The sequence below is a fragment of the Panicum hallii genome, chromosome 1, assembly GCF_002211085.1.
Source record: "Panicum hallii strain FIL2 chromosome 1, PHallii_v3.1, whole genome shotgun sequence".
Lineage (NCBI taxonomy): Eukaryota > Viridiplantae > Streptophyta > Magnoliopsida > Poales > Poaceae > Panicum > Panicum hallii.
In genome coordinates this window covers 54,423,546-54,448,194 of record NC_038042.1, presented here as the reverse complement: position 1 = coordinate 54,448,194, position 24,649 = coordinate 54,423,546, and the positions used below count along the sequence as shown (strand labels likewise).

Sequence of the window (24,649 nt, the reverse complement as noted above, 5' to 3'; positions counted from 1 at the left end):
CATGTGTAACTCTGTAAGACTGCAAGTCTAACTTAGCTTCAGTTTTGTTCATAGCTTCATGCACTCAAAGTCTCAAATCGTGTCCAGTGAAGTAGATCCTCTGATCTCCACCAGTTCTCTTGTCTACTCTGGTTGTCAGAACATTAGGAATTATCAGTGCACGTAACTCAGAGGGACGACTGTCACGAATCAATCTCTTGTATGGTAGTATTCACTCAATGAAGCTTACTTGCCAAGGCGGCTTGCCGGGAGGCGTGCATGCCCAGGCCGTCGACTCGGTATCCTCCTCCAACGGTTGGGATTAGTTAGCACCGGTCATCGCCGGCAAGCCGGCCGCCGCAGCGCCTCGATGAATCGCTGGCGCCGAAACGCAATTTCGACGGATCACACGGAGTCTTTAGGCGGCAGATGAGATGATCGAAAAGCAGTTGGTGGCGGCGCTATGGACTCGCGCGCGCTGTCGCGCTCGCGCAGAAAATTAGTAGAGCTTCGGGGCGGTTCGGGCGGGGCTCTTTGTACGGCTTCCGGAAGATGGATAAGCAATCCATTTTCCAGCCTATTAGGCCCACGGCGCCATCTTCTTCCACCCACATGCCGCCGACCGCTCCCCCCACTTCCCATCTTTCGCCGACGGTCGCTCCACTCCCTCCTCTACCTCGCCGGCGCACGCGCAGCGTTGGCCGGAGGAAGAAGACGGGACGGAGAAAGGAGATAGGCACCAGCGACAGCAGCTGGAGGAAGGAGATCGTGCGGCGTTGAAGGCCGCACGAATCTCAAACATCGGAAGGTGGATGAAAGATGTATAGAATTGACGGATTCGGACCAATTCCGTCGTACGAGAAAATATTTGTTTTGGGTCTGGAAGAGCGTTCCTTTTAACGTGGGCCACGACGAGTGTAAGATCCAATTCGCTCACAAATCAGCACAGTACGGTGGAATCCATGGGCCAAGTCCACAGCTGTGACCGTAGTAAAGCATTTTTTCAGTATTATAAATCTTAATTATTCTCACCATGTTCACCCACTAAAATGTTATATTAAATTAATAAATTTATATACAGTTATACACAGGCAATATTTGTATAATAAATAACACCTCCAAACCGCATCCATCTAAAATAGCGTGCAGAGTAGTTGGCATGGTCCGGCGGGAACCCATGGAGGCCTGGAGGGGCGTTGACAGTGGCCACTCTCCAGCAGTGTTGTTGATGTTAGGCAGTGCTGAACACGCCACTAGGAGCCAAGTAGACATCCGGGAATGCGGCCAAACCAGAACCCACTGTTCCCTAATGTTCTAATCACGCATTGGTTAAGCCGTGCAAACTGACAGTCGGGCCGGACAGTGTCAGCACTCGAGCACCAACTCGCTAGTGCTCCACTCCAGACTCCTCCAAGTGCAAGGCAACCGGACAGGCCGGGCAAAATCCACTCCGAAGTCCACACATACGATCGATCGGTGACGGCGCCACTAAATCGAGTGCCCACCTGTCAGCGACACGACTCCCCTCTCACGTCAAACCGTTCAAAACCCAAGTTATAACCGGCTTTTAGTCGCTGACAAGCGGACCCACCACAACACAATAGAGCTCTTCTAAAAGTCCAAACCAAACCCACCTGGTGTTGGACAGCACTGGGCGCCATTTCCTCGCCGCGGCCTCGGACCCGCACGACGTACGCGCTCGCCTCGCGCCATGGCCGGCGGCAGGGCATCCGCACGGCGTCGCGCGGTGGTCGCGGCCGTCACCACGCTGATCCTCCTCGCCTCCGTCTCGTTCCTCCTGTCCGCCACGGCCACCAGCTCCGCCGCCGCAAACTCCCCAGCCTCGCGCCTGGCCGTCGTCCAGCGGCACGCCGAGGACCACGCGGCCGTCCTGGCGGCCTACACGGCCCACGCGCGCCACCTCAGCGCGCTCTCGGCCTCCCAGACGGACGCCTTCCTCTCCATCTCGTCGCGCCTCTCCGCCCTAGCCTCCCGCCTCTCCGTCTCCACCGTGGGGGCCCTGGAGAAGGAGGTCAAGGCCCAGGTCAAGCGCGCGCGCTCCCTCGCCGGCGCCGCCAAGGAGGCGTTCGACACGCAGTCCAAGATCCAGAAGCTCTCCGACACCATATTCGCCGTGGGGCAGCAGCTCCTCCGCGCCCGCCGCGCGGGCGTGCTCAATGCCCGCATCGCCGCGTGGTCCACGCCCAAGTCGCTCCACTGCCTCGCCATGCGCCTCCTCGAGGCCCGCCTCGCCAACGCCTCCGCCGTCCCCGACGACCCGCCCGTCCTGCCGCCGCAGTTCGCCGACCCGTCGCTCCATCACTACGCCGTCTTCTCCGACAACGTGCTCGCCGTCTCCGTCGTGGTGGCCTCCGCGGCGCGCGCGGCCGCCGAGCCCTCGCGCCACGTCTTCCACGTGGTCACCGCGCCCATGTACCTCCCGGCGTTCCGCGTCTGGTTCGCGCGCCGCCCGCCGCCGCTCGGCGCGCACGTGCAGCTCCTCTCCGTCTCCGACTTCCCGTTCCTCAACGCCTCCTACTCGCCGGTCCTCAGGCAGATCGAGGACGGGAACAGGGACGTGGCGCTGCTGGACTACCTCCGGTTCTACCTCCCGGAGATGTTCCCGGCGCTGCGGAGGGTGGTGCTCCTGGAGGACGACGTGGTGGTGCAGAGGGACCTGGCGGGGCTGTGGCGCGTCGACATGGGCGCCGCCGTGAACGCCGCGCTGCACACATGCTTCGGAGGGTTCCGGCGCTACGGCAAGTACCTCAACTTCTCCGACCCCGTCGTCCAGGAGAGCTTCAGCCCCCGCGCGTGCGCCTGGTCCTACGGCGTCAACGTCTTCGACCTCCAGGCGTGGCGCCGGGAGCAATGCACCGAGCAGTTCCACCGCTTTATGGAAATGGTAAGCTTTGCCCTTGATGATCTTTGGCAATTGGCAGGGCTTAGCCGATGAACCAAGACACTAATTTTTTTGCTCAATTTGCTTGTGTTCGCGTGATTTTGGTTGGCAGAATGAGAATGGGACGCTCTGGGATCCGGCGTCTGTTCTGCCGGTCGGGCTCATGACGTTCTACGGCAAGACGAAGCCGCTGGACAAGTCATGGCACGTGATGGGGCTCGGGTACAACCCGCACATCAGGCCTGAGGACATCAGCGGGGCTGCCGTGATACACTTCAACGGGAACATGAAGCCATGGCTGGACGTCGCGTTCAACCAGTACAAGAACCTCTGGACCAAGCACGTCGACACCGAGATGGAGTTCCTGACGCTCTGCAACTTTGGACTCTGAAAGACTGACGAAACCAGATTAAACTTGTCTCTGTGTCTGAACATCTCTTCAGTGCTGATACCTTGATGATGTTTGTTTTGCCTGCTGAGCCAAGCATGCTGCCAGCACGAGTAAATCCTCTGATATTTAATTATGTAGCTTTTGGGTTCTCTCTCTGCTGCAACCAAGTGATGAAGTGAAAGTTGCGACCTTGTTGCTAGGCAGCATTTTGCCTGTAGATGATGTAGGGCTCTCCGCAGGCTCCACTGATGTTTATGTGTGTATCAAATTCTCATCTAGGATATATAGCTAGTGTCACCATATCGTTCTTTTGCGCGGTGGCAGTGTCAGTCATTCTATTGATCTGCATGGTTAAGACACCTAAGAAGTGCCATGCTTGTGTGTGTTGTTTGTCTATAAAACTGTTAAACTATTTTGACATTACTTTTGAGAAACCGCAAGTTTTTGTCTAGTTTAGAGAGTTATAGCTACCTTAAGAGTAGATTGGACAAAACTACAGCTTTGTAACCACACCAACAACTGAACTGAATATTAAATAACATGCAATCTTTTTGTAAAACTAGTTTTGTGCCACATACTAATGTGTAAAAAAGTTTGTAGCCCTTTGAAATAGGCTAAATATGTGGTTTTTAGTATTAGGTTAAATTGCTCCTAGTTTTTCAGAAGTAACATTTTTGTTCAGTTTGGTCGTGACAATTATGAAAAATCTTCCAATCCATCCGTTCCAAAATGTAGGTTGTTTTGACTTTTCTAGGTTCATATATTTTACTATAAATCTAGAAAAATTAAAACGAACTACATTTTGTAACGGAGGGAGTAGGTCTTTCAACGAAAAACGTACCATCTGGTGAGTCCTACTCCTCCTTCCGTTCCGAACTACTTTGCAATTTTTAGCATTGTTCCAAGACAAATATCTCTAACTTTGACCAAGTTTGGAAAAATATATGAAAATTTCACAATACAAAATAGATAATATTTTATAAAACTAATTTTGATGTTGTAATTGTTGTTATATTTTTTCTATAAACTCTTTGAAAGTTAGGCAAGTTTGACTTATAACAAAATTTAATGTGATAGATAATTTGAGAAATGGAGGGAGTATTCTATTTATCTCAATTGTTTGACACTTCGACTCAAGTTCACTTTGTTGAAGACGCTATTTTCTTTGTTATGGTAACGGTACATCTGAACAAGTGCCACATTGCTTGGGGATCCAATGGATAGCGTTTCCTGCTACCCCCTCTAGCCTTCTTCCCCTTTGTGTTCCGGGTTCCTACACAGCCATGTCAGCCATACATGCTCCTGCGTCCCACCCTGACGTCACCACCCCGTATCAGGAAAAAGTTTCGCTCCTCACCTGAATCCGAACCGCTACTCCCCAGGTGAGGTTATATGTTGCTAGAGGCGACAATCCCATCAACCATCACTTACAAAGATTAAATAGAGCGGAGATTAAATGGACCATCAGTCTAATAATGTAGTGCTCATAGACTCTTTGAGCCATTGCATGCATGTTACCACCTAAATAGGAGAAAGAATCTGTACTTGCACGCAAAAAAGGCAACAATGATGATGAAATGAACCGGATTCCCGAATTGAGGAATCCGACTCCCTGTATCGTCGTGATAGTACCTGGATCAAGCGCTATCACATACAGAACTCATTTCAGACATAATATCACAGTCATACTCATTAAGAGGTCAATCACGGGTTTAATTATTACATAAATCCAGAGGATCTGTAGTACGGAATTTATTACAAGCCTCTCGGCTAAATCGAACAAGCAGAAGGCGCATAGCGGTAGCTAGGTCTTCGGGCGCCCTCCATCTTCGGGATCCACCTCCACAGGCGACTTGAGCGTAGCTCGGGCCTCAGTCGTACCATCCGTCGTCGTTGGGGTCGAATTCCGGGTCGGATCCTGCATCGAACCAGGCTATCCCTAAGGAATGGGATAGGTTCACGTCACCATCTGTATGCAAGCTTTATTGTGGTCTATACTACGGATATACAAGAGTTCAAGGAGTAAAGCTGGGGTTTCCCTATGCATGCATTATATATATATATATATATATATATATATATATATATATATATATATATATATATATATATATATATAAGAGTACACATCTCCTTTCATTTCCAACTCGGGCTCTTCCGGCATTCCGGACTCCCGGTCACACACACCTTCCAAAGCCACCAAGTCGATGCGAGGACTCCCTCTCCTCGCATCTCAACTGCCCCCTAGCAGGACGATATTCTAGAGGGAGGTAGAAATCATGAGTAACACTAACTAATAAGAGCAACAGAGGAGTAGGAGTGTCCATAACCGAGGACGCGGCTATACGTATAGTTTTCACCCTGCAGGGGTTGTACACCTAGACCCACTCGAATCGACACTAGCCGGAGATCAGCCGACTAGAATACGAAACACCGGTCTACTGAAACGGAAATAGGAGCCACGGCACCATCCGGCTTTCCCGGGTCTTGGGCGCATCCTCCCGCGAGAGGTCGCCCCGGGACTGTGAAGCCTCCCATGCGTCTCGGGGAACGTGAGGTCAGCACCTCCTTCCCCTGCACCGATACTCGATCCTCCTACCGGCTTGGTACCGCACTTGCTAATTCCGGACCGGGCCCACCCTCATAATGGGTAAGTGGTGTGCACGCTTAACAAAGTCCCACAAGTCATGGTTACTCTCACCCGGTCCTTATCTGCCGGAGCGGGCATCATCGTCAAATGCGTATCCACCACGGTGGTCCGCAACCGCACCCTTAGCGGGTGCCACAAACACCTCAACACGTAACCAAAACTGTACCCGCCACAGGTACTCCGTAGGGTGTGTCAAGATACACACCCCAAGCCCTCGATCCACGATCGAGTTAGGTTGCCCACTCCCGGCTAAACCCTAATCACCAACTCCTGATGGGATCCACTTCACGCACGCCAAGACTATCCAACCATATCCCACACATACACATTCAAGGGTTTACAAGGCATTTCATATAATAAACGAATAAGATAGGTTGACAAGGAGTATGGTTCGTAAAGAGGCCATGCAGGTTTATCTCGATATACATATATACACATACAGCAAAAGCATATCTACAAGCAAATGCCTAATAGGGATTCAAATCGTAGATGGGCGTGAACCTGGCGTCTCCTCGAAGTCCTCCTGAGCTTCCGGGTAGTCCCGGTCGTCGGTCAGCTCCTCGCGGACGGGTCCTATTCGTAAATACGAGTAAGAGTAGGGACTAAAGTGCAAAAGTGCACAAAAGGTTGCAAATAAGATCCAAATCACCACAATACCTATTCTAACAGGTGGTTCATGATTTTAGAAGAATAATGAAACTGGTTTCATAATTTTCGGAGGTCAGGATAATTTATTATGAATTTCCTAAGGAAAAACCTATTTCTGAAATTAATAAAAGAGTTTCAGAAAAGCAGGCCTGAAAACAGGGACACGTGGCAGCACCAGGGCGTGCCACGTGGCATGCTGACGTCAGCAGGGGGGTCCGGGATGCTGACGTCAGCAGTGGGCCCTGCCGACGTCAGCGTTGACCGGTCAACGTTGACAGGTCAACGGTCAACGGTCAACGGTCGTCGGGCCCCACTGGTCAGCCTCGGCACGAGGCTGACAGGCGGGCCCCACGGGTCAGGTCAAAACAGGAAAAGGGAAAAAGGGTTCCGGTCTGGGTTGGTTTTGGGCCAAAAGAGGTGATGGGCCGGCTCGAGGCCCATCGGCTCGGCTTAGGCTCACAGGGGCAGCTCGGCCTGCGGCTCAGCAGGCCGGCTCGGGCGGACAGGCTGGCTGGGTACGCGGTTTGGCTCGGCTCGATTCCTCCGCGGGCCGACTTCTTCTCCTCCATGGACCGGGCCTTCTCCTCTTCTTCTTTTCCCCCACGCTGGCTGCTCCTTCGCCTCCTCCTCCTCGCGGGCCGGCGGCGACTGCCCTTCTCTCCTCTCTTACTGACAGCTCGGGCCCAGACGTCCGTCTCCGTGGGATCCGGTGTGGTGGCCCGGATCCGGTGTGACAGAAGGGCGTGCGTGTGTGTGGCGCCCGAAGGCGTGTGCGGTGTGAGCGCCCAAGGAGCGCTCGGGGAAATGCCACAATGGCATGGCCGCGACGCGAACGCGACGTCGCGGCCGCGTCGCGGGGCGGGCGCGCACGGCGAGGCCGTGGCGCAGGCGTGGCGAGGGTGGCTGCGGCTCGGCCTTGCGGTGTGGGTGCGCACGCACGCGCGCGGAGCCTGGCTGCCCAGGGCCGCGGCGTGGCCGTGCCGTGCGCGGGGCACCGGCACCCCGGGCCCGCGGCACGACGCGGCGGCGGTAGGGCGACGGCGGTTGCGGGGCAAGGAAGCGGCGCGTCGGGCTCCTGCAAGAAAGGGTGGCACGGCGGCCGGAGGGGAGGTCCTACGGCTCCTACAGAGGGTTCATCGACGGCGCTAGGCTCACGCCGGCAGCATGGGGGAACGAGAGGGACGGCGGCAGCGATCCTCACCGGAGGGGCTGAAGGGGAAAGGGGCTGGTGCGGTGGCGGGTCGAAGCCGGCGGGTCGTAGCCGTGCAGGAAGAACCGCAGCGTTGGTGAAGACGATCGGGGCGCCGGCTCGGTGAAGCTCCGACGTGGCGGCGACCTGCTCCTCGTGCGGCTCCGGGTGGCGTCCTCCTCCTCCTCGCGCGGCCCTTCTCCTTCTTCCCCTCCTCTCCTCTCACTTCTCCCGGGTGTGGCGGCGGCGGCGGAAAGGAAACAGAGGCGCTGGTGGCTAGGGTTAGGGCGGCGGCCGCGAGGGTTTTTTGGCGTCCGCGCTGGGACGCGTGGCGGCATCGCGGCGCGGCTGGGGCTAGGGCTCGGCTGCGCGGGCGGCCGAGGCGCGGGGGAAAAGAGGAGCGCGCGCGGGCGGTTGCGGCGGGCTGTCGCGGAGCGAGGACAGGGGCGCGCGCTTGGCAGGTGACGCAAGGAGCGGGGCCGCGGCCGGGGGAGAAAAAGAGGAAAAGGGAGGCGAGCGGTTAGGAGCTCCTGTCGCGGAGCGGCGTCGCGGCGGAGGCGAGCGAGCGGGAGGAGACCGGGGTCGCGGCGGTCGGGAGGAAGGGGAAAGCTGACGGGTGGGTCCCGCCCGTCAGCTGCCTCGGGCGGAAGAGGGAAGGGGAGCCGGGACAGTTCGCGAAGCTGGGTTGGGCCGGCTCTCGCGGGCTGGTTCGCGTGCGGGGGAGAGAAAAAGAAGGGAAGAAGAACAGCTGGGCTCGGGTTGCGTGGGTGGTGGGCTGGTGGCCCATTAGGGGTGTTAGGGTTTATAGTTTGGATTTGAATTTGATTGGCTTAATCAAATTCAAATCCCACACATTTGAAGTAGCACTTGGAGAATTCCAACCAAATAAAATCCAATAATAACTCCAACTCAAATTTATCCGTAAAAAGTTTTTGAAATTCACAAATTTTGTTAAACAAACCCTATAAACTCTAACATGGGATGTTACTGATGATGTCACCCACGTGCATACAAATCTAAAATTAAAAAAATTATAACTATTAAACCGAGCATCCAAATTAAATTTGGATTACATCATTTTCTTTCTTATGACAAGATCTTCAAAATAAGATCACACTTGCCTATATTTGCATAAAATTTTTCAAAAAATATTTTTTAACACTAAATAATTAATTTCGGATCCTGGGAACGAAAAATTTAACAATACGAACAAATAATTATTTTTATAAACCAAAACTTAAATATACCGAACAAATAATAATGTACAACGAACAAAATATTAAACATCACGAATATTCAGTACTATGAATATTGTGAACAAATAAGTCAAAATCACCAAATAAATTTGTCTACAAAAATAAAGAAAAGTTCAATATTGTAACCAATAATTTTTCACTTCAAAATAATATAATAGAGTATATATTTGTTAAGATCGAATTAAAAGAAATAATAAGATATTAACAAATACTACAAATTATACAACGGAGATCAATTAAATACATGACAAGATAAAATTATATTAACAAATATTACAAATCCTACATGGAGATCCAACGTGTCAATACCATCAGCAAGTTTTTCTAACATGCAAACAAAATATATACACATGACAAAGATGTCATAGTACAAAGAAAGAGAGAAAAGAAACGAAAAGAAAAATAAGAAGAAAAGAAAGATGAGGACAGTTAGTATATAAAATAATAGAAAAGAGAAATAAAAAAATAAGAATGGAAAAAAGAAATTTTGATATTGAAAAGAAAAGGAAAAAAAGGAGAAGAGGAAAAGAAAACAAAAGGAACTAAAGAAAATAATATCTAAAATATACAACAATGTATGTAACAGAATAGACCTTAGACCTATCCAACATCAAGTTCGCTCAAATTCGAAATATATTTTAGTTTTATTGAAACCAAAACCTTTCCCACAATATTGAATATCAGTATTTTTTTGAGAGGATATTGAAAATCAGTATGTAAGTCAAAATGACTCTGGGCCGGCTATGTCTGTTATCTTGATTTTTTTTCGCGAAATTCTACAGCGCATTGGAGCCCATCAACCACCTCATGTATCCTTTTGCATCCGGATCTGGACCAAACTCCAGCCCAGCTCGCTACTCAGTAGCGCGTGGGCCAATAAATATAATAGTCGAGCAACAAGAATGCGGCCCAGTTGGGCGGTCGCGATGAATATCCGTTCCGGCTACCTCGCCCGCCACGCCACCGCCCCCCCACACCCCCCCCCCCGCCCCCCGGCCGGCGCGCGCTGCCCACCACCACGCGTCCACGCGCGCCGTCATATTACCCCTAATATTACCCCGTCATCTCCCTCGCTTCGCACCCGTTCGACCTCCTCACCTGCCTTCAATCCCCACCCAGGGTTTATTCCCCTCAGCCACGCTTCGGAGACAATCTGCCGCCTGCTTCTCGATTACTACTAGATCGTATGAAAGGAGGCGCACGGATCTAGCTCGATTTCTGCGGGTTCAGGGCAACCATCCGTGGCGATTCGATTCGGTCTGGTGATTCGCGGGGTCGTCCCGATCAGCCATGGTGAGGAAGCTCAGGCGCAAGGGCGCCGCCTCCGCCGCGCCGACGCCCAAGGCCGACGCCCCCGGGCCGACCAAGCCCGACAAGTTTAAGAAGAGGGCGGTGAAAACCGATCCGGAGAAGGTGAAGGCGGCCGCCGCTGAATCCGCGGGCACCGCCGAGGCGTCTGCTTCGGCGCCGTCACCCGCGCCGAAGCCGGTCGAGGCGAGTCCGGCGGCGGCCTCAGGGGCTGACAAAGGTGGGGTCGCTCCGAGCAAAAGGGAGGATAGGAAAGCGAATCGAAAGGAGTCGATGAAGGGGAGAGAGGAGGAGAAGGGGAAGGGGGAGGACAGGAAGACGAACAGGAAGGAGATGAATAATGGGAGGGAAGAGGAGAGGGTGAGGAGGGAAGAGAAGAGGAGGAGGACGACGGGGAACGAGGAAGAGGAAGATGATGATGAGAAGGGGTTTATATTCATGTGCAGCGCGAGGACGAAGCCGGAGTGCTACCGGAGCGGCGTGTTTGGCCTGCCCAGGGGGAAGATGGATGTGGTGGAGAAGATCCGGCCAGGAGCGAAGCTGTTCTTGTATGATTTTGACCTCAAGCTAATGTACGGGGTGTACAGGGCGGATACGAGGGGAGGCTTGGATCTTGTGCGACATGCATTCGAGGGGAAGTTCCCTGCGCAGGTGATTTGTGTACCTTGATGTTTGTTTTGCTTGTAGTGTAATTTAGTTTTGCAGTTGAGCTCAGTAGTGTTTGCAGGCCAAAAATTTTTCATTGAACAGAGGTGATAAAACTGTAAAGATGCCATACACTGTTGTTATGATTGTGGACGTCTATAGGACCAAAGAGTTTATTGGTTGGGTCACTACTATAGTGTTCATGATCAAGAATTCAAGGGACAGAACTTAATCGAATCATCAAAGTATGTTCTTGTTTTCTAATACACTCATATCCTTTGCTCTAGCTTTCACTTTTTTTTTCCTTGCGTATATGTAGCAGCAGCATCTCTACTAATGACCTAACTTTGATTCCCATGAACCAGTAAACCACAGATATGGGTAGTTCTTTTTGTAGATTTTTCTAATGTGTTTTTCAAGATTTGAATACGTGACGTGCAGGTTGTTGACCTTAAGAAACTGCACTAACCAGTGTTCCCATACTCCAAAAAAAGAGGGAAAATAAACTAGCACCTCCATTCATCATCTCACACTATGTGCACCTTTATTATCAGGATCTGATTGTGTTTTATCGTTTTGCGCAGAAGCCTGTAGAAGAAATCAGCAAACATGTGTCCAATTGATATAGGCTTTCGCTAGCCATGTTAAAGCCTCTATTAATATGTGTTGACCTCAAATGTTATAGGACATATATCATATATATTTGTTAACACTCAATAATGTGATTGAACAACGAATTTAGCTTCATAAAATGCTCTACCTACCTTCGTGGCATAGAAAATAAATTTAAATATGACAACAAAAAGTGTTTGGATAGTTTTAAGTTTTGTTTTGCTCACTGTTTTGATGGTACCTAGAGTTAACATAGATCACTTTCTTAGCGGTAGAATGTAAAAATGCAGGGACCATGTTGTGCTTGTAATATTCTTGATGAAAAGCTTTTGTCCAAACTTAATGGCTGCAAAAAATCATGTGTCCTTTGCTTTTCAGGTCATCAAATTAGAATTTTGATTGTAGATGGATGGCAAAGCAAAGTGGATGATGTTTGAACTGTGACATTGTTATTTCTTAACTAATTTGTATACTTGATGCAGGTCAAATTTAGCATTGACATAGATTGTCTTCCTGTTCCTGAGAGTAGTTTTAGGCACGCCATTAAAGAAAACTACAATTCAAAAGGCAGGTTCACCCAAGAGCTCAGCCCTAAACAGGTGAGTCATGGGGAATCTTCTATACTGCAAAGTTGTATGTATAAAAATGGTTTGAGGTTTTATCTCATGCTCTTATGTGATGGCATTGTATTGTAGGTTCATAGGCTATTGGAAACTTTCAAGCCTATTGGCCTTTCTCAACCAACTCCACAACATATTGAAGAAACACGCCATCCACGTATTGTTGAAGATAGGCGAGAACTGTATGACTACGAAGAAAGACGAGTACCACACCATGTTGAAGAAAGGGGCACACCTGTTCATGCCCTTGCATATCCTCCTGAGGATCATTACAAGATTACACATTCATTACGCCCTCCACTTCTTGATGAGCCTAGGCATATTATGGTGCTAGATCCTTATCATATGCAAGAGCCTCAACATGTTCCTCCTAAGTATTATCACCAAGTGGCTACTGGTTCTTTAAACCGTGAACCTCATATGGCTATTCTGCATGAAAGGTAAGTCTCATAACTGTATCTTGTTGTATTTCTAAATTTGGGTGCATTGACCAGTTTCCAAAATCTTAGCCTTTTCCAAATGGTCTAGCTTATTGCAGGCTTCAAATTAAATTCCTTGAGAGCTCATTTCTACCGCCTTGGCCATGTTAGGCTTTTTATTTCTGAACTTGAAGCCACGGCATAATTATGCCCCTTACAACTTGAAGGCTATTTTGCACTGGAGTTTTTTTTATTTGCAACTCTTTTGCGATTCTCATTCCTGTTCAGCACTTTCCTCTTTTCCTAGTATTCCATTACAGTGTTTTTCCTTTCCTTTCTTTTTTCTTTTTCTTTCCTTTTGCAGTTCCACTAAGTCAACATCCATGTATCATCATTGCCTTGCCATAATCTTTTGGGAAAGCTAAAATACCCTTCTGGACTTATCAACAACATGTGTTTGATTGATTTTCAGTTGTTCAGTTCACTAACATATCAACCCTATGTGTAAAATAGTTGGAGATGGTCAGACGATATTAAAACAATTATCATTGGTCAATATGTGTTCATTTGACAGTTCCGGCTAGTGGACAAAATCACAAAATAACTAATGAAAGGACAAACAGGACGAGCAATTTATGAGGATAGAAAGAGAATTAGCCTTACATTAATGACCATTAGAATATTGAAATATAAGTACTCTACACTAGCTTCTCTGGCTAACCATCTTATGAGGGAAGCTATTCTTAGTCTGTTTGAAGCTTTTTTTTATATATAGATTTGTGGGGGTTACACTACTGCATGTTACAATCGTTTCAAGGGGTAGCATGTTCATTCTCATTGTTGTCATCTCAACACGAGATCCTTTTCCAGTTAGATGTTTTGGACTTTAAGATAGAGAATTGGGACTTTTAAGATTTTCAATTATCAACAGGAAAACTTGAAATTTTTTTCAAATTTGAACTCTTAAATTGGAATGGAGTTTGAACATTCAATTTGAAGATTTTTAAAACTTAAAACTAAAGTTTGATTATTTAATCATAGGTTTCAACTTTCATCAAGGGATATCAACCTCCTAGTAAAACTGCTACTTTAATTGTGGTTTCTCAGCTTTGACTGTGATGAACACTGGGGCAAAATTCGGGGATCTATGCACTGATGGGGTTTGCCTTTGGGTGGTTGTGGTGCTTCGCGCACCACTAGTGTGCATGCATGTATTTGTGGTGCAATGAAGGCAATGGCTTGCCATTATACATATTGGGCATGCATTATTTCCTGGAGATCTGCCCTTGCGAGTATGAAAGGAAAGTGAAATGTGGGCGGATGAGGATTTGGGAATGACAGAAATTAACTGAAGGGGGGCAGGTGGGATGGTATAGAGGATCATGAACTGACAATTTGAGTTGTTTTGTACCTAGCGCTAACAGTTAGTCGAACTCCCCTTTCTAATGTTTGCAGATCACAATAGGCATATCTAAAAGAGTCGTTTCATAGACTTGCAATCTGACCCTGTGGAGATCTGACAGATTTTGGCCTAGGTCCACCTTCAAGTAGCCTATATGTGTGGCTAAAAGCTTGCCAAACTTTGCAGTGTAGCAGCCGATTCAATTGAGTTGTTAGTTCAGCTTGATTCTTAACATTGCTTATTGAATCATGACTTATGTTTTATGAAAGGAAACCTTGAATACAGTCTATATTTTAAAGTCTCGTTTGAAAATATGCGTAAAAGTTGTCGCTTGGTGGGAACTTCTGTGATGTTTACGGCTTTGCACTATTAATGGTCCTTCACAAGGTAGTGACCTGCAACTATTGCAACAATCCAAAAGTTCCATTATACAGGAAGCACGATTTCATGTTCAGTGTCAGTTTGCTATCAAAAGATTAAATATCAGGATTGAAACCTGAAAAGAATTGGCACATAGGTTATTCAGAAAAAGAAAGGAAAAGAAGCATTGGTGTGTGTATTTGTTTAAATGCATGAGTTTATAGATGAACTAAGTGTGCTTTAAGTTTCATCTTTTTGTATAATGTTCACCTTATTGTTTTTCAGTGGCGTGCCATAGTCCTTATTGTTTCTGTCATATCTTGGTTGGGTGACATTTTTGTTTGAATTTAATTTAATGTTGTATTGGAAGCCATTTTTTATGTATTAATTATATTTTCTTTAATGTTTTATGATAAATACTGAAATTCTTGAACTTCACTGTTGCTTACAGAACTGCAGCTGAGCCAACTGCTAGAGATCCAGTTCTTGCAAGAGATTATGGAGCACTGCCAGGGGAGCTTGCTGCACGCTCTGAATGTGTGGATGAGCTATACCGTTCTTACAAACTTTCTACACGTGCCATGGACCTCTATCAAAGACCATCCTACGCGAGTTCTTCTTATGAGAACTCGGCAAGTCTTTACAGCGAAAGCCCTCAGAGGCCTGTTGTTACAAGGGTTAGGGGGCCTAGTGTGCCTGTGTCCACCCGTTACTCCTTCCTTGGTCCACCAACATATAGATGATCACCCAAATGCACAGCTCCATTCATTCTTGCACCCCTTTGCAAGCCAGGATAGAACTTGATGGTAGTAGCTACTGCAGTTTATCGATGGCTTTTGATTTCTTCTGCAAGATTAATGTATGGAACGTAAGTTGCTGAACAATAATGCGAAACTCCAATTGTCTTTCTGTCGACGTGCTGTGGGCTCGGAGTTTTTGTTGTTGGGGTATTGGTTGTGCAGTCTGCATACCTGTCTTCTCTGTGAATCTGTATCTGGGCATTGGTTGTGCGGTCTGCATGCCTTTCTTCTCTGTGAACCTGCATCCGGTTATATGTCGCCGCAGTCTTGTTGTATATCATGGTCAGTTTGTTTGACATCATTGCCGCTTGGCTTGGAAACAAGGGGTGGGTGGACTAGTACTTGTGAAGCTTGGTCCGCAGATAGAAAAATTCTTCAGAAACATTTCTTTACAAATAGTTTTGCACGAAGTTTGCTGCATCTATTGCTGGGAATCAATCACTGCAACATGTGCTCGGTTGTGTCACTCGGTTCCGAGCAGGTCGTCTTAACCACTGGCTCACTCGACAGTGCAGTAGGTGCCCTTTGATCGAAGCAAGAAAACTGGTGCACTGCGTGATGCCAAGCTGCAGGCCTGCGCTTGTGGAGACCGTCCACGAATAGCATCCACGGCAGTGAGCACCAGCTCGGGCCGGCTCAAACACGGGGGTGCTCCAAAAATCCGAAAACGACGTTGGGCGAGGCATCAAGCAGGAACCTGCAAACGTTAACATCACAAGGTCTCGCCTCTCGCAATCTAGACTTTTAGAGTCAACACATGGCTGCTTTTGCGTCTCTAAAATCTGAAGGCCTTGCTGGCTGCTTGTTGCCCATGTAAGTAAGCCAGACGACATGTCAAACAAGCAACCCTTCATGGAAAAAAATCTAGCTACTGTTAGAATGGGAAAGGAAAAAAAATCTAGGAGTACCCATACATCCGTGAGAAAAAAAAAACTGGTGATGGATTTGGAGCCAGTGACTGAAATATTATGCGTGATATCGACTTGTGTTCGTAAAAAGATGCGAGCCGTCGTCCGTTGCCGCGCATCAGACGGCCAGGAGGGAAGGCAGGCCTATCTACTACGCTACCCGTGGCGTCCTCACCGCACAGCATCGTCCGGCCGGGTTCGTCGGGAAGCGACCGAACCCCCTCCCTCCGCGTTGCAACCAAACCAACGCCCCGCCCGCCCGCCCGCCCGCCGGCCCCCTACCTCGTTGTGACCGACGTCGACCGCCGCGCCACCGCTATATATCCGTCTCCCCCTCCCTCGCCCCCGTCGCGGCCACCAACCTCCCCCCAGGAAATCCAGCTCCGGCTCCTCCTCCCCCCTCCCTCCCTCCCCGTCGGAGAGATCCGGGTCGGCCCCGCCCGCTCGGTAATCAATCCCTCGCGCTCGTCCCGGCCGTAATTTCGCCTCCTGAAACCGGGCGCCGGGAGCCGCGGCGGCGCGGGGGTGCTCCGTGCTCGGGGGCGGGGTGGAGAGGGGGCCCCTTCTTCTCCCTGGGGCGATGGGGATTGGGGCGGCGTCGGACGAGCTGCTGGGCACGTTCGTGCCGATCGCCGTGTACTGGCTCTACTCGGGGCTCTATGTCGCGCTGGACGGGGTGGGGCGGCTTGACGGGTACCGGCTGCACACCAGGGAGGAGGCCGCCGCCAAGAACGTCGTCTCCAAGGCCGCCGTCGTGAGGGGCGTCCTCGTCCAGCAGGCCTTCCAGGTCGCCGTCTCGCTCACCCTCTTCGCGGTAATCTTATCCTCCTCGCCGCCCCCTGTTCCCTTATCTTTACCATGAATTTGCAGAATTGTTTAGGTTTTAGATGAGCCTCATGCTCAACTGGTGCTTCCTTTGGGCGTAATCATGCTGTGGAACGAAGCAAACTAGACGATTTTAATTGCAGAAATGATCGATTGAGACAGAAGATACTGGCTTAATCTGAAGCAAAATTGCTTTTCAAGCTTCCTTGAGTGTTCTCGCGTCCCGTTACCACAGAGCCCTGAACATGCTTCCTTTTTTCCTTCTAGACTTGGCTCTTGACTCTTGAGCATCTATCCTAACCAGTGAAGTATGAAGAAAAACAAATCAGATGATGTTTAAAGCTGGTGGTGCTAACATGTCTTGTTTTGGTTGGTGATGATTTTCTTTGATCTTTGCAAACATGTCTTGTTTGCATACATGCTTTAAATATTCAGAAGCTGAACAGGACATTCAATACATTTGTTGCTTGTCAAGGGGGTTAAAATCCTTGTGTTAGTAGTGGGTGGTTGTAAGGTTGATCCATGTTGATTGGAATAAAACTAAGAATTCAATATAAACATACATCAGCACAGGGTGACAAGAAAATAAACTGATGATCAAATTTTTTTTGGGAGAACCTGCTTGGTACCGTAGTGCTTTTTTTGGGTTCCTAAGAAAAGATTTCTTCAGTAATTTATTTACTCGTTATTAACCATCTATATTCTGACATTTCCTTAAACCCACAGGTTATTGGTGATGAGAGTGGTACTGGACAGAAACAACCTCCTGCTCTTGTGATAGTGTTGCAGTTTATAACTGCAATGGTTGTTATGGACACATGGCAGTACTTCATGCACAGATACATGCACATTAACAAGTTTCTGTATAAGCACATCCATTCAAAGCACCACACTCTTGTAGTCCCTTATTCCTTTGGAGCTCTTTACAACCATCCTCTTGAGGGCCTTATTTTGGACACCATTGGTGGTGCACTCTCGTTTCTCGTCTCTGGTATGACTCCACGGACATCCATATTCTTTTTCTCCTTTGCTACCATCAAGACAGTGGACGATCATTGCGGGTTGTGGCTTCCTGGTAACATCCTCCAGGCACTGTTCAGCAACAACAGTGCTTATCATGACATTCACCACCAGCTCTATGGCAACAAGTACAACTTTTCACAACCCTTTTTTGTGATGTGGGACAAGATACTTGGAACTTACATGCCCTACTCTATCGAGCAACGAAAAGGAGGAGGGGTCGAATCAAGGCCAGCTAAACTCGACTGAGCTGATTAGTACATGCATGCATAGTTTCTGATTCTCGTTTTGACCTGTCCAATACCCATGCCACGTGGCGCTGCTGACTACGCAAATGATGTAAAACTCTCACCCTGGTTCATAACTTCATATAGTGAGGCTGTTCATGTTCTCTACATTCTTTTTTGTTTGTTTTTGGGGTGTTCCATCTTGTAACAAGTACAGTGAGTAAAGTATTGTAACGTACCAAAGAATGCTCAGACCACTTCGGTTTGCGTCCTGTGAAATTACCTGTACTTCCATCGATGCTGTAATTAGCAAAGACAGTTGATATTGGCACTTCATGTAGCGTTTGCTCATATTTTTTTCTCGTTATGGTGCATTTGATCGTTAACTTGCTCTTTGGCTGTCGCGGGCTATTGGTCACTAATTTAGCGTTCTGAAGTTTTTGTCAGGTTATGCTGCCTCCGGAGTTTCGACATACATAACCTGAAAGGGGCGGGGTGATGAACCATAGGATTGATTGGAGTTTCTAGATACTTGTCTTTTTCTTGTCCTACCAGTGATGTTGTAAGGAATAATAGTGAGAGACCAACTCATTCGTTGAACTAAACAGCATGTGGATGACAAAAACCAAACGACTCTTGGACAGTTCGAGTCTGCCCTGCGGGTTTGCATGCACTAGAAACGAAATACAGTCTGAAAATTGCCAAAAGTTACCTTGAAATTTACCGAAAGTTATGCTTCTGAGGAATGAAATGAAATATCTCTTTTGAAACGGGGTAATTATTTATCTTTGTTAGATTTGTATAAGTCTAACGTGTGTCAGAAATCCTTACTATCCAACAGGTATAAAGAGGATAATCGTATGTGTTTGGTCTTAAATTCCTATATAGCCCTTCAGTGAAAAAAAAGAAATATTCATGTTGACATCAACAGTGTTACAAAATACAATGTTTTCACCACTGTCGCTAGTATACAATTTATACAAATATAACAGAAGTATAAATTCAAATTAATTCGAGATGAATACTCTAATTCAAAATATAGGTTGTTTCGAGTATTGACACGGTCTATATAAGGCTTTGACCAATAATTTCTATAAAAATGTGATGTTTTCGATAATAAGAATTTAGTTTATTGAAAGTCCTTTTCATTGTGAATCTAGAAACATCTAAAATATATTGTTATTGTTTCTAAAGATACATATTAATAACTAAAAGTTAAAAGTTTGGAGGACAGAAATCATAAAACTCCGATATTTTAAACCATCACTACCAATTCGGTCTGCCTTCCTCAAAGCTCTTATAATTTGGTATTCATGGATAACCAATATCCCATTAAAACGCCCCTTCCTAACCCTCCGAACCCTCATCCCTAACCTCTTCCTGATTTTGATGCCGACTGAAAAGTTCACAAAATTCAGGCATATGATATTTAGGAGGCGTTGTAGAAATATCCTAATGCGGAATTTAAACATGTTAAATGCATACAACCCAAAACAACACTCATTTATGACCGGAGAGTATACACATAATTAATAAAAATAAATTTATACAGCAGTGCTGGTCTAAGAAATTTGGCATTTCATGTTTTTCATCTGAAAAAGGAAATCGGCATTGAGACACCGAAAGAGTAGGAGAAAAACAAAAGGGGCAAATTTTCGGCCGCTTTCTCGCGGTGCCGTCTCTACACCTCGCCGGAGCGCGCGCGGCGCGGGGCATGTCGGAGCGCCGCCTACCGATAACTGCCCCGGCCGTGGCCGGATCCCGCCGCCATTGCCGGAGGCTGAGGCGCCGCTGCCGCCTAATCCTCCTCCCGGCCTTCGCCCTCGCTCTGCTCTACCTGGCCTACCTCTCCTTTTCCTCCCACGCCAACCTCCCCTTCCACGGTAAGCGTTTCCAAACAAACAGGCTAGAGATCCGTACCTTCCCCCCATTTAGAACTATCATTTTGCTTTTGAATTGCAATGCTGTTGCAACTGGCAAAGTTGGCGCGACGCAATCTACTCGTTCTGGATGCGCGCGTGCGTGCGGGGTGGGCTGGTGGCATCCCCATGCTTTATCCACTCATTTTCTTATGATGTATCTATGGTCGCGTAGAATCACCTGAGTTCACAAATCTTTGGATGCGTTCTGGTGCTAAATGTATCTCTTTACGTACATTCTAATTTACAAGTTCCAATTCTAATAGGTACAGGCATGATGCATTAGCATTGTCACCTGAAGTGAATAGGGGCCTAGGTGAAATGTAGGTTAACAGGTTCTGTTTTGTTCAATGACGTGGATTGCACGTTCAGGTGGGCTCCTTGCCTCACTGGTTCTATGAAAATAAAGAGTATTTTACAAAGGTGTTTAGTCACAAAAAATGAAATCACTTTCCTTTTGTCTCAGTGAAAAAGATTTATACTTCATTGATTATGTTCTCATATTTGAGTCACATTACTCTCCAAAGAAAAAACTCCTTAATGAATTCGAATGGTATGCTGGCAGCGATGAATCATGGCCCATCAAATAGGGAGAACCTTTTGAAGCGAAAGGACCTGGAATACAGCCCATATTTTACTAATATCTCTATGTAAGCTCAAAATGATATCTATACGTACAGTTGCTTGTATTAGTCGATGCCTTTGACTATCACTAATTACCAGTCATCAGATTTACTTCTTCTGACAGGACTAGGTATGAATTGGAACCTCCCAAAAGTCGAAAGAGACCACGCAAGCGCTGTAAGAGATCTTCTCTCTACACTCTGTGCATAATGCACTTTCAAAGATGGACCTTTTTAGTCCTAATGCAACAAATAACTTTGATCAGCTTTTTTTAACCCTAGATGCACTTATTTGTGAGATACTTTTTTGGTAGGTTCTGTATCTATATGTAGTGAGTGCGTGCCTCTGCCTTCAGGTTCTGCCAACAGAAAAGAAAATACCTGCAGCCTTCAAGCCTGATCATCAAACAATCCTTCTACAATCAGAATCCCCAGTTTTCTTTCTAGGAACAATCCTTGGCGTCCCTTTTTTATACAAGAGTAACAAGTGTTGTTTGTTACAACTTATCATCAAACAAGACAATAGGCCCTCGTTAGCTTATATTAATTGTGCTAGATGAAGCACTGTATAAAAGTGATGTGTTTTAACTGTCCTTTGACTTACAGAATGAAACATTGCAGATGCACTATGTGAAATCCAATTCTTGCCAGCTGTTGATGATCTTGTGGAGCCTGCTCACTATGAGAATTTTACACAGTTCTCTTTGAACTATATATTGAAGGAAGAAGTGCCGGGTAATGGCTTCTTTAAACCATTGTTTGGTGGACACCAGAGCCTTCAGGACAGAGAAGATACATATCATGCAAAAGACCAAACCCTCCACTGTGGTTTTGTTAGAGGCACAAATGATTACCCTAGTACTGGATTTGATTTGGATGCAAATGACAGAAGGTATATGGCTACCTGCCATGTTTCTGTATCATCATGCATTTTTGGAAGCTCTGATTACTTGAGGAGACCAACCAAAAGCAGGGTGATTTTCTTATCTCTATCTGGATGCATGAGCTCAAGTGTCCGTGTGTTATAACAAATACCTTATTTTCCAGTAGCAAATGGCCAATTATAAGGTTTATACCTCTAGTTGGTTTTATGAGCCTGATTGGTTGAGTACCAAAATCTGCCCAGCCAAAATGTGGGCAAGCCTAAAATTTTAGCACTCATTTGGTTGGAATCGAAAAAATAACCCACCTACTCTAAAGTTGCCAAGGTTTTGGTAAAAAATATTTGCATACCCATGATTTGGCATGCCCATGTTTTGGTATGCCAATATTTTGGTAGCCAACCAAGCAGGCCCTATGTTCCCTCATGATAATATATTATTCATTAGCCTTTACTCCTCATCAGTTTTTTACAATCATGAATGTTTGGTGCCTTTTTTTGCAAGTTCTATCATAATTATATAATGTGCCAAAAACTCTCACAGATTGGATCTTACGCTAAGAAGAATGTGTGCTTCGTCATGTTCATGGATGAGCTAACACTAGCAACCCTTTCCTCTGAAGGACACATGCCAGATGAAAATGGATTTGTTGGCCTATGGAGAATTGTTGTAGTTAAGAACTTACCATACAAAGATATGCGAAGAGCTGGGAAGGTGCCAAAATTTCTATCTCATCGACTCTTCCCATCTGCCATGTAAGTATTTGAGGAAGTATCTGTGCATATTATCTAATTACACAGTAAATAAACCCAACAATGTCTTTGCTCTGACAAATTAAATTATTGTAAATCCAAAATGCCTATTAGTGTTGCCTACCAACTGGTTGATGCATGTCATCAGACCAGCTCTGGTTGTAACTAGGGGCTTTGTATTTTGGTCTTTGTTGAAGCATATTTTCTTTTTCCTATTCGAGTTACTAATACTGTGATGCATATACTCTGGTCTCGTGTCATTGCAGTCACACACGTGGTTTGTACATAGTGCCTGAAATGCAATCTGGTTCTAAAACTTTCTTTAGAGGAAAGTTGTAAAGCCTTTTAAATTTCAACATTATGAAAGTACTTTTTAAAAATCTACTCACATAATTTTTATACATTTAATGCTATGGTTGATATAGATATCAATAACCTATCTTTTTTAAAAAAATGAATCCTCTAATCCGAAAATGATATTGTTTTGTGGCTGGAGAAAGTTTATTTTTCCCTTTTCATTTTGCAAATGAGGGAGTATTTTCTCACCTTAGTTAACAGAAGGTATATTATTGGTTTCTAGGTATTCTATATGGCTGGATAGCAAACTACGTCTCCATGCTGATCCAATGCTTATCATTGAGTATTTCTTATGGAGAAAGAAAGCAGAATACGCCATCTCAATGCACTATGATCGCTCTTGTGTATGGGAGGAAGTGCTCCAAAATAAGCGCTTGAACAAGTACAATCATGCTGCTATTGATGAACAATTTCACTTTTACCAGTCCGATGGTCTTGTCAAGTTTAATGCCTCCGGCCAACTGCCCGTTCTTCCAAGCTGTCTGTATCTTGTCATATGGTTTAACAAATGGCTTCCGAATATATTTCTTTATTGACCCAGGAGTTGACCTTGTAAACGATTTTGCAGATGTGCCTGAAGGATCGTTCATTGTGCGTGCCCATACACCGATGTCTAATTTGTTTTCATGCCTTTGGTTCAATGAAGTCAACCGTTTTACCTCACGTGATCAATTGAGTTTTACGTACACTTACTTGAAGCTCAGGCGAATGAATCCAGGGAAACCTATTCACCTCAACATGTTTAAGGTAATAGCAATGCTCACTGCATTTCAGTACACGCAGAGACCAAAATCACTAAATCTACAAAGTAGTTGAGGACATCTACCTACACTGTATGACACTCTATGGCTACTCGCACCATCAAATTAGGGGTCTGGTGTGTACATAAGAGTTACTGGCAGAGCCTTATTTCTTTTCTTGAGTTCCTTCTGATGTGGCAACATATATTAATAGATAATAACTGGGTGCAGCAGGCCATGCTTTTGCATATTGATTTGCTAGGACCATATATAAGTAGACAATAATTGTTTATCCTTTTGGGTCCCCAAAAGGTAAATCTACAGAATGAAGTAATCACCATTGCATTTGTTAATGGCCTTGCGTAGAATCTCTAATACTGTGGATGTGGATTTATTGTTGAAACAGGATTGTGAAAGAAGAGCAATAGCTAAACTGTTCCATCACCGAACTAATGAGACTACAGATCCACCACCAGCTAATCTTAGATTGGACAAGACTTCAATACAAGGCTGAGACTGCTATTTGAGGAATCAACAGCAATGTGACTTCAATACATTGTGCCAAATGTATCATGCATCCAGCTATTGCATACAGGGTAGATTTTGATCTTCTCCTTGCTGCATCCAACTTTTTACCCTTTTTTGTGGAACGAACCAAGCAGGAGTTGATTGTATTATAAACAAATTAACCAGACAACCCCTTTTAGGGCCACTGACATACAGCATCCACTAGAAGATCAGTAGGCAGGTCAGTCATGCACAGCACTATCATCTTCTGTTGTGGCCACTGACCAGAGGACCAGAACAGCGCCAGTGTGCCTAAGACGCTTGGAGAGAAAAGAAATGCAGTAGCCTTTGCACAGTTGTTGGTGGAATGGTGGTAGAATTGTAGATTTGCCAGTTGCAAGTGGTCGCTTCCTCGGAAAATTCATTTATTTCAAATAATTGTTAGTACGACTGTATGAGACCCTTTTTTTTGTGTGCCCATCGCCACATAGCAATGCGTATCATTGTCAGGCTTTGTACGTGCATAATTGACTCTTTATTCTTTATTCATAATGAGTCCATGGTATTGTATATCCTAATTTTAAATGTGTCATTCCGCAATTAACAATCGCATGGCCAATGCAGACTAATGAATCATCTATGTAATTTGATTCATTTGACGTATTATGTTTCAAGCAGCATTGCAAATCTTGCTGGTAACAAGTTGGTA

General features: G+C 46.3%; 4 protein-coding genes across 5 annotated transcripts; all 4 read left to right on the top strand.

The window, feature by feature from the left end:
• Window positions 1-1,641: 1,641 nt before the first annotated feature.
• LOC112901706 (probable galacturonosyltransferase 9) lies at window positions 1,642-3,645 on the top strand. Its single transcript, XM_025970674.1, has 2 exons — window positions 1,642-2,884; window positions 2,994-3,645. The coding sequence occupies exons 1-2, from the start codon at window positions 1,691-1,693 to the stop codon at window positions 3,270-3,272; spliced, it is 1,473 nt and encodes a 490-aa protein (XP_025826459.1). The 5' UTR covers window positions 1,642-1,690; the 3' UTR covers window positions 3,273-3,645.
• Window positions 3,646-10,056: 6,411 nt separating this feature from the next.
• On the top strand, window positions 10,057-15,342 carry LOC112879900. Its single transcript, XM_025944334.1, has 4 exons — window positions 10,057-10,974; window positions 12,063-12,179; window positions 12,276-12,640; window positions 14,833-15,342. The coding sequence occupies exons 1-4, from the start codon at window positions 10,306-10,308 to the stop codon at window positions 15,122-15,124; spliced, it is 1,443 nt and encodes a 480-aa protein (XP_025800119.1). The 5' UTR covers window positions 10,057-10,305; the 3' UTR covers window positions 15,125-15,342.
• Window positions 15,343-16,390: 1,048 nt separating this feature from the next.
• On the top strand, window positions 16,391-18,495 carry LOC112879911 (sphinganine C4-monooxygenase 1-like). Its single transcript, XM_025944346.1, has 2 exons — window positions 16,391-16,903; window positions 17,641-18,495. Exons 1-2 carry the CDS (start codon window positions 16,670-16,672, stop codon window positions 18,181-18,183), a joined length of 777 nt encoding a protein of 258 aa, XP_025800131.1. The 5' UTR covers window positions 16,391-16,669; the 3' UTR covers window positions 18,184-18,495.
• A 1,380-nt stretch (window positions 18,496-19,875) lies between these two features.
• Window positions 19,876-24,627, top strand: LOC112889339. 2 transcript variants are annotated; one of them, XM_025955927.1, is made up of 8 exons: window positions 19,876-20,044; window positions 20,646-20,730; window positions 20,829-20,881; window positions 21,325-21,677; window positions 22,128-22,339; window positions 22,917-23,173; window positions 23,262-23,440; window positions 23,840-24,627. In XM_025955927.1, exons 1-8 carry the CDS (start codon window positions 19,876-19,878, stop codon window positions 23,945-23,947), a joined length of 1,416 nt encoding a protein of 471 aa, XP_025811712.1. In that variant the 3' UTR covers window positions 23,948-24,627. The 2 variants fall into 2 exon arrangements, with proteins under 2 accessions (XP_025811712.1, XP_025811703.1); XM_025955918.1 differs by having other exon boundaries at window positions 20,811-20,881.
• Window positions 24,628-24,649: the final 22 nt, after the last annotated feature.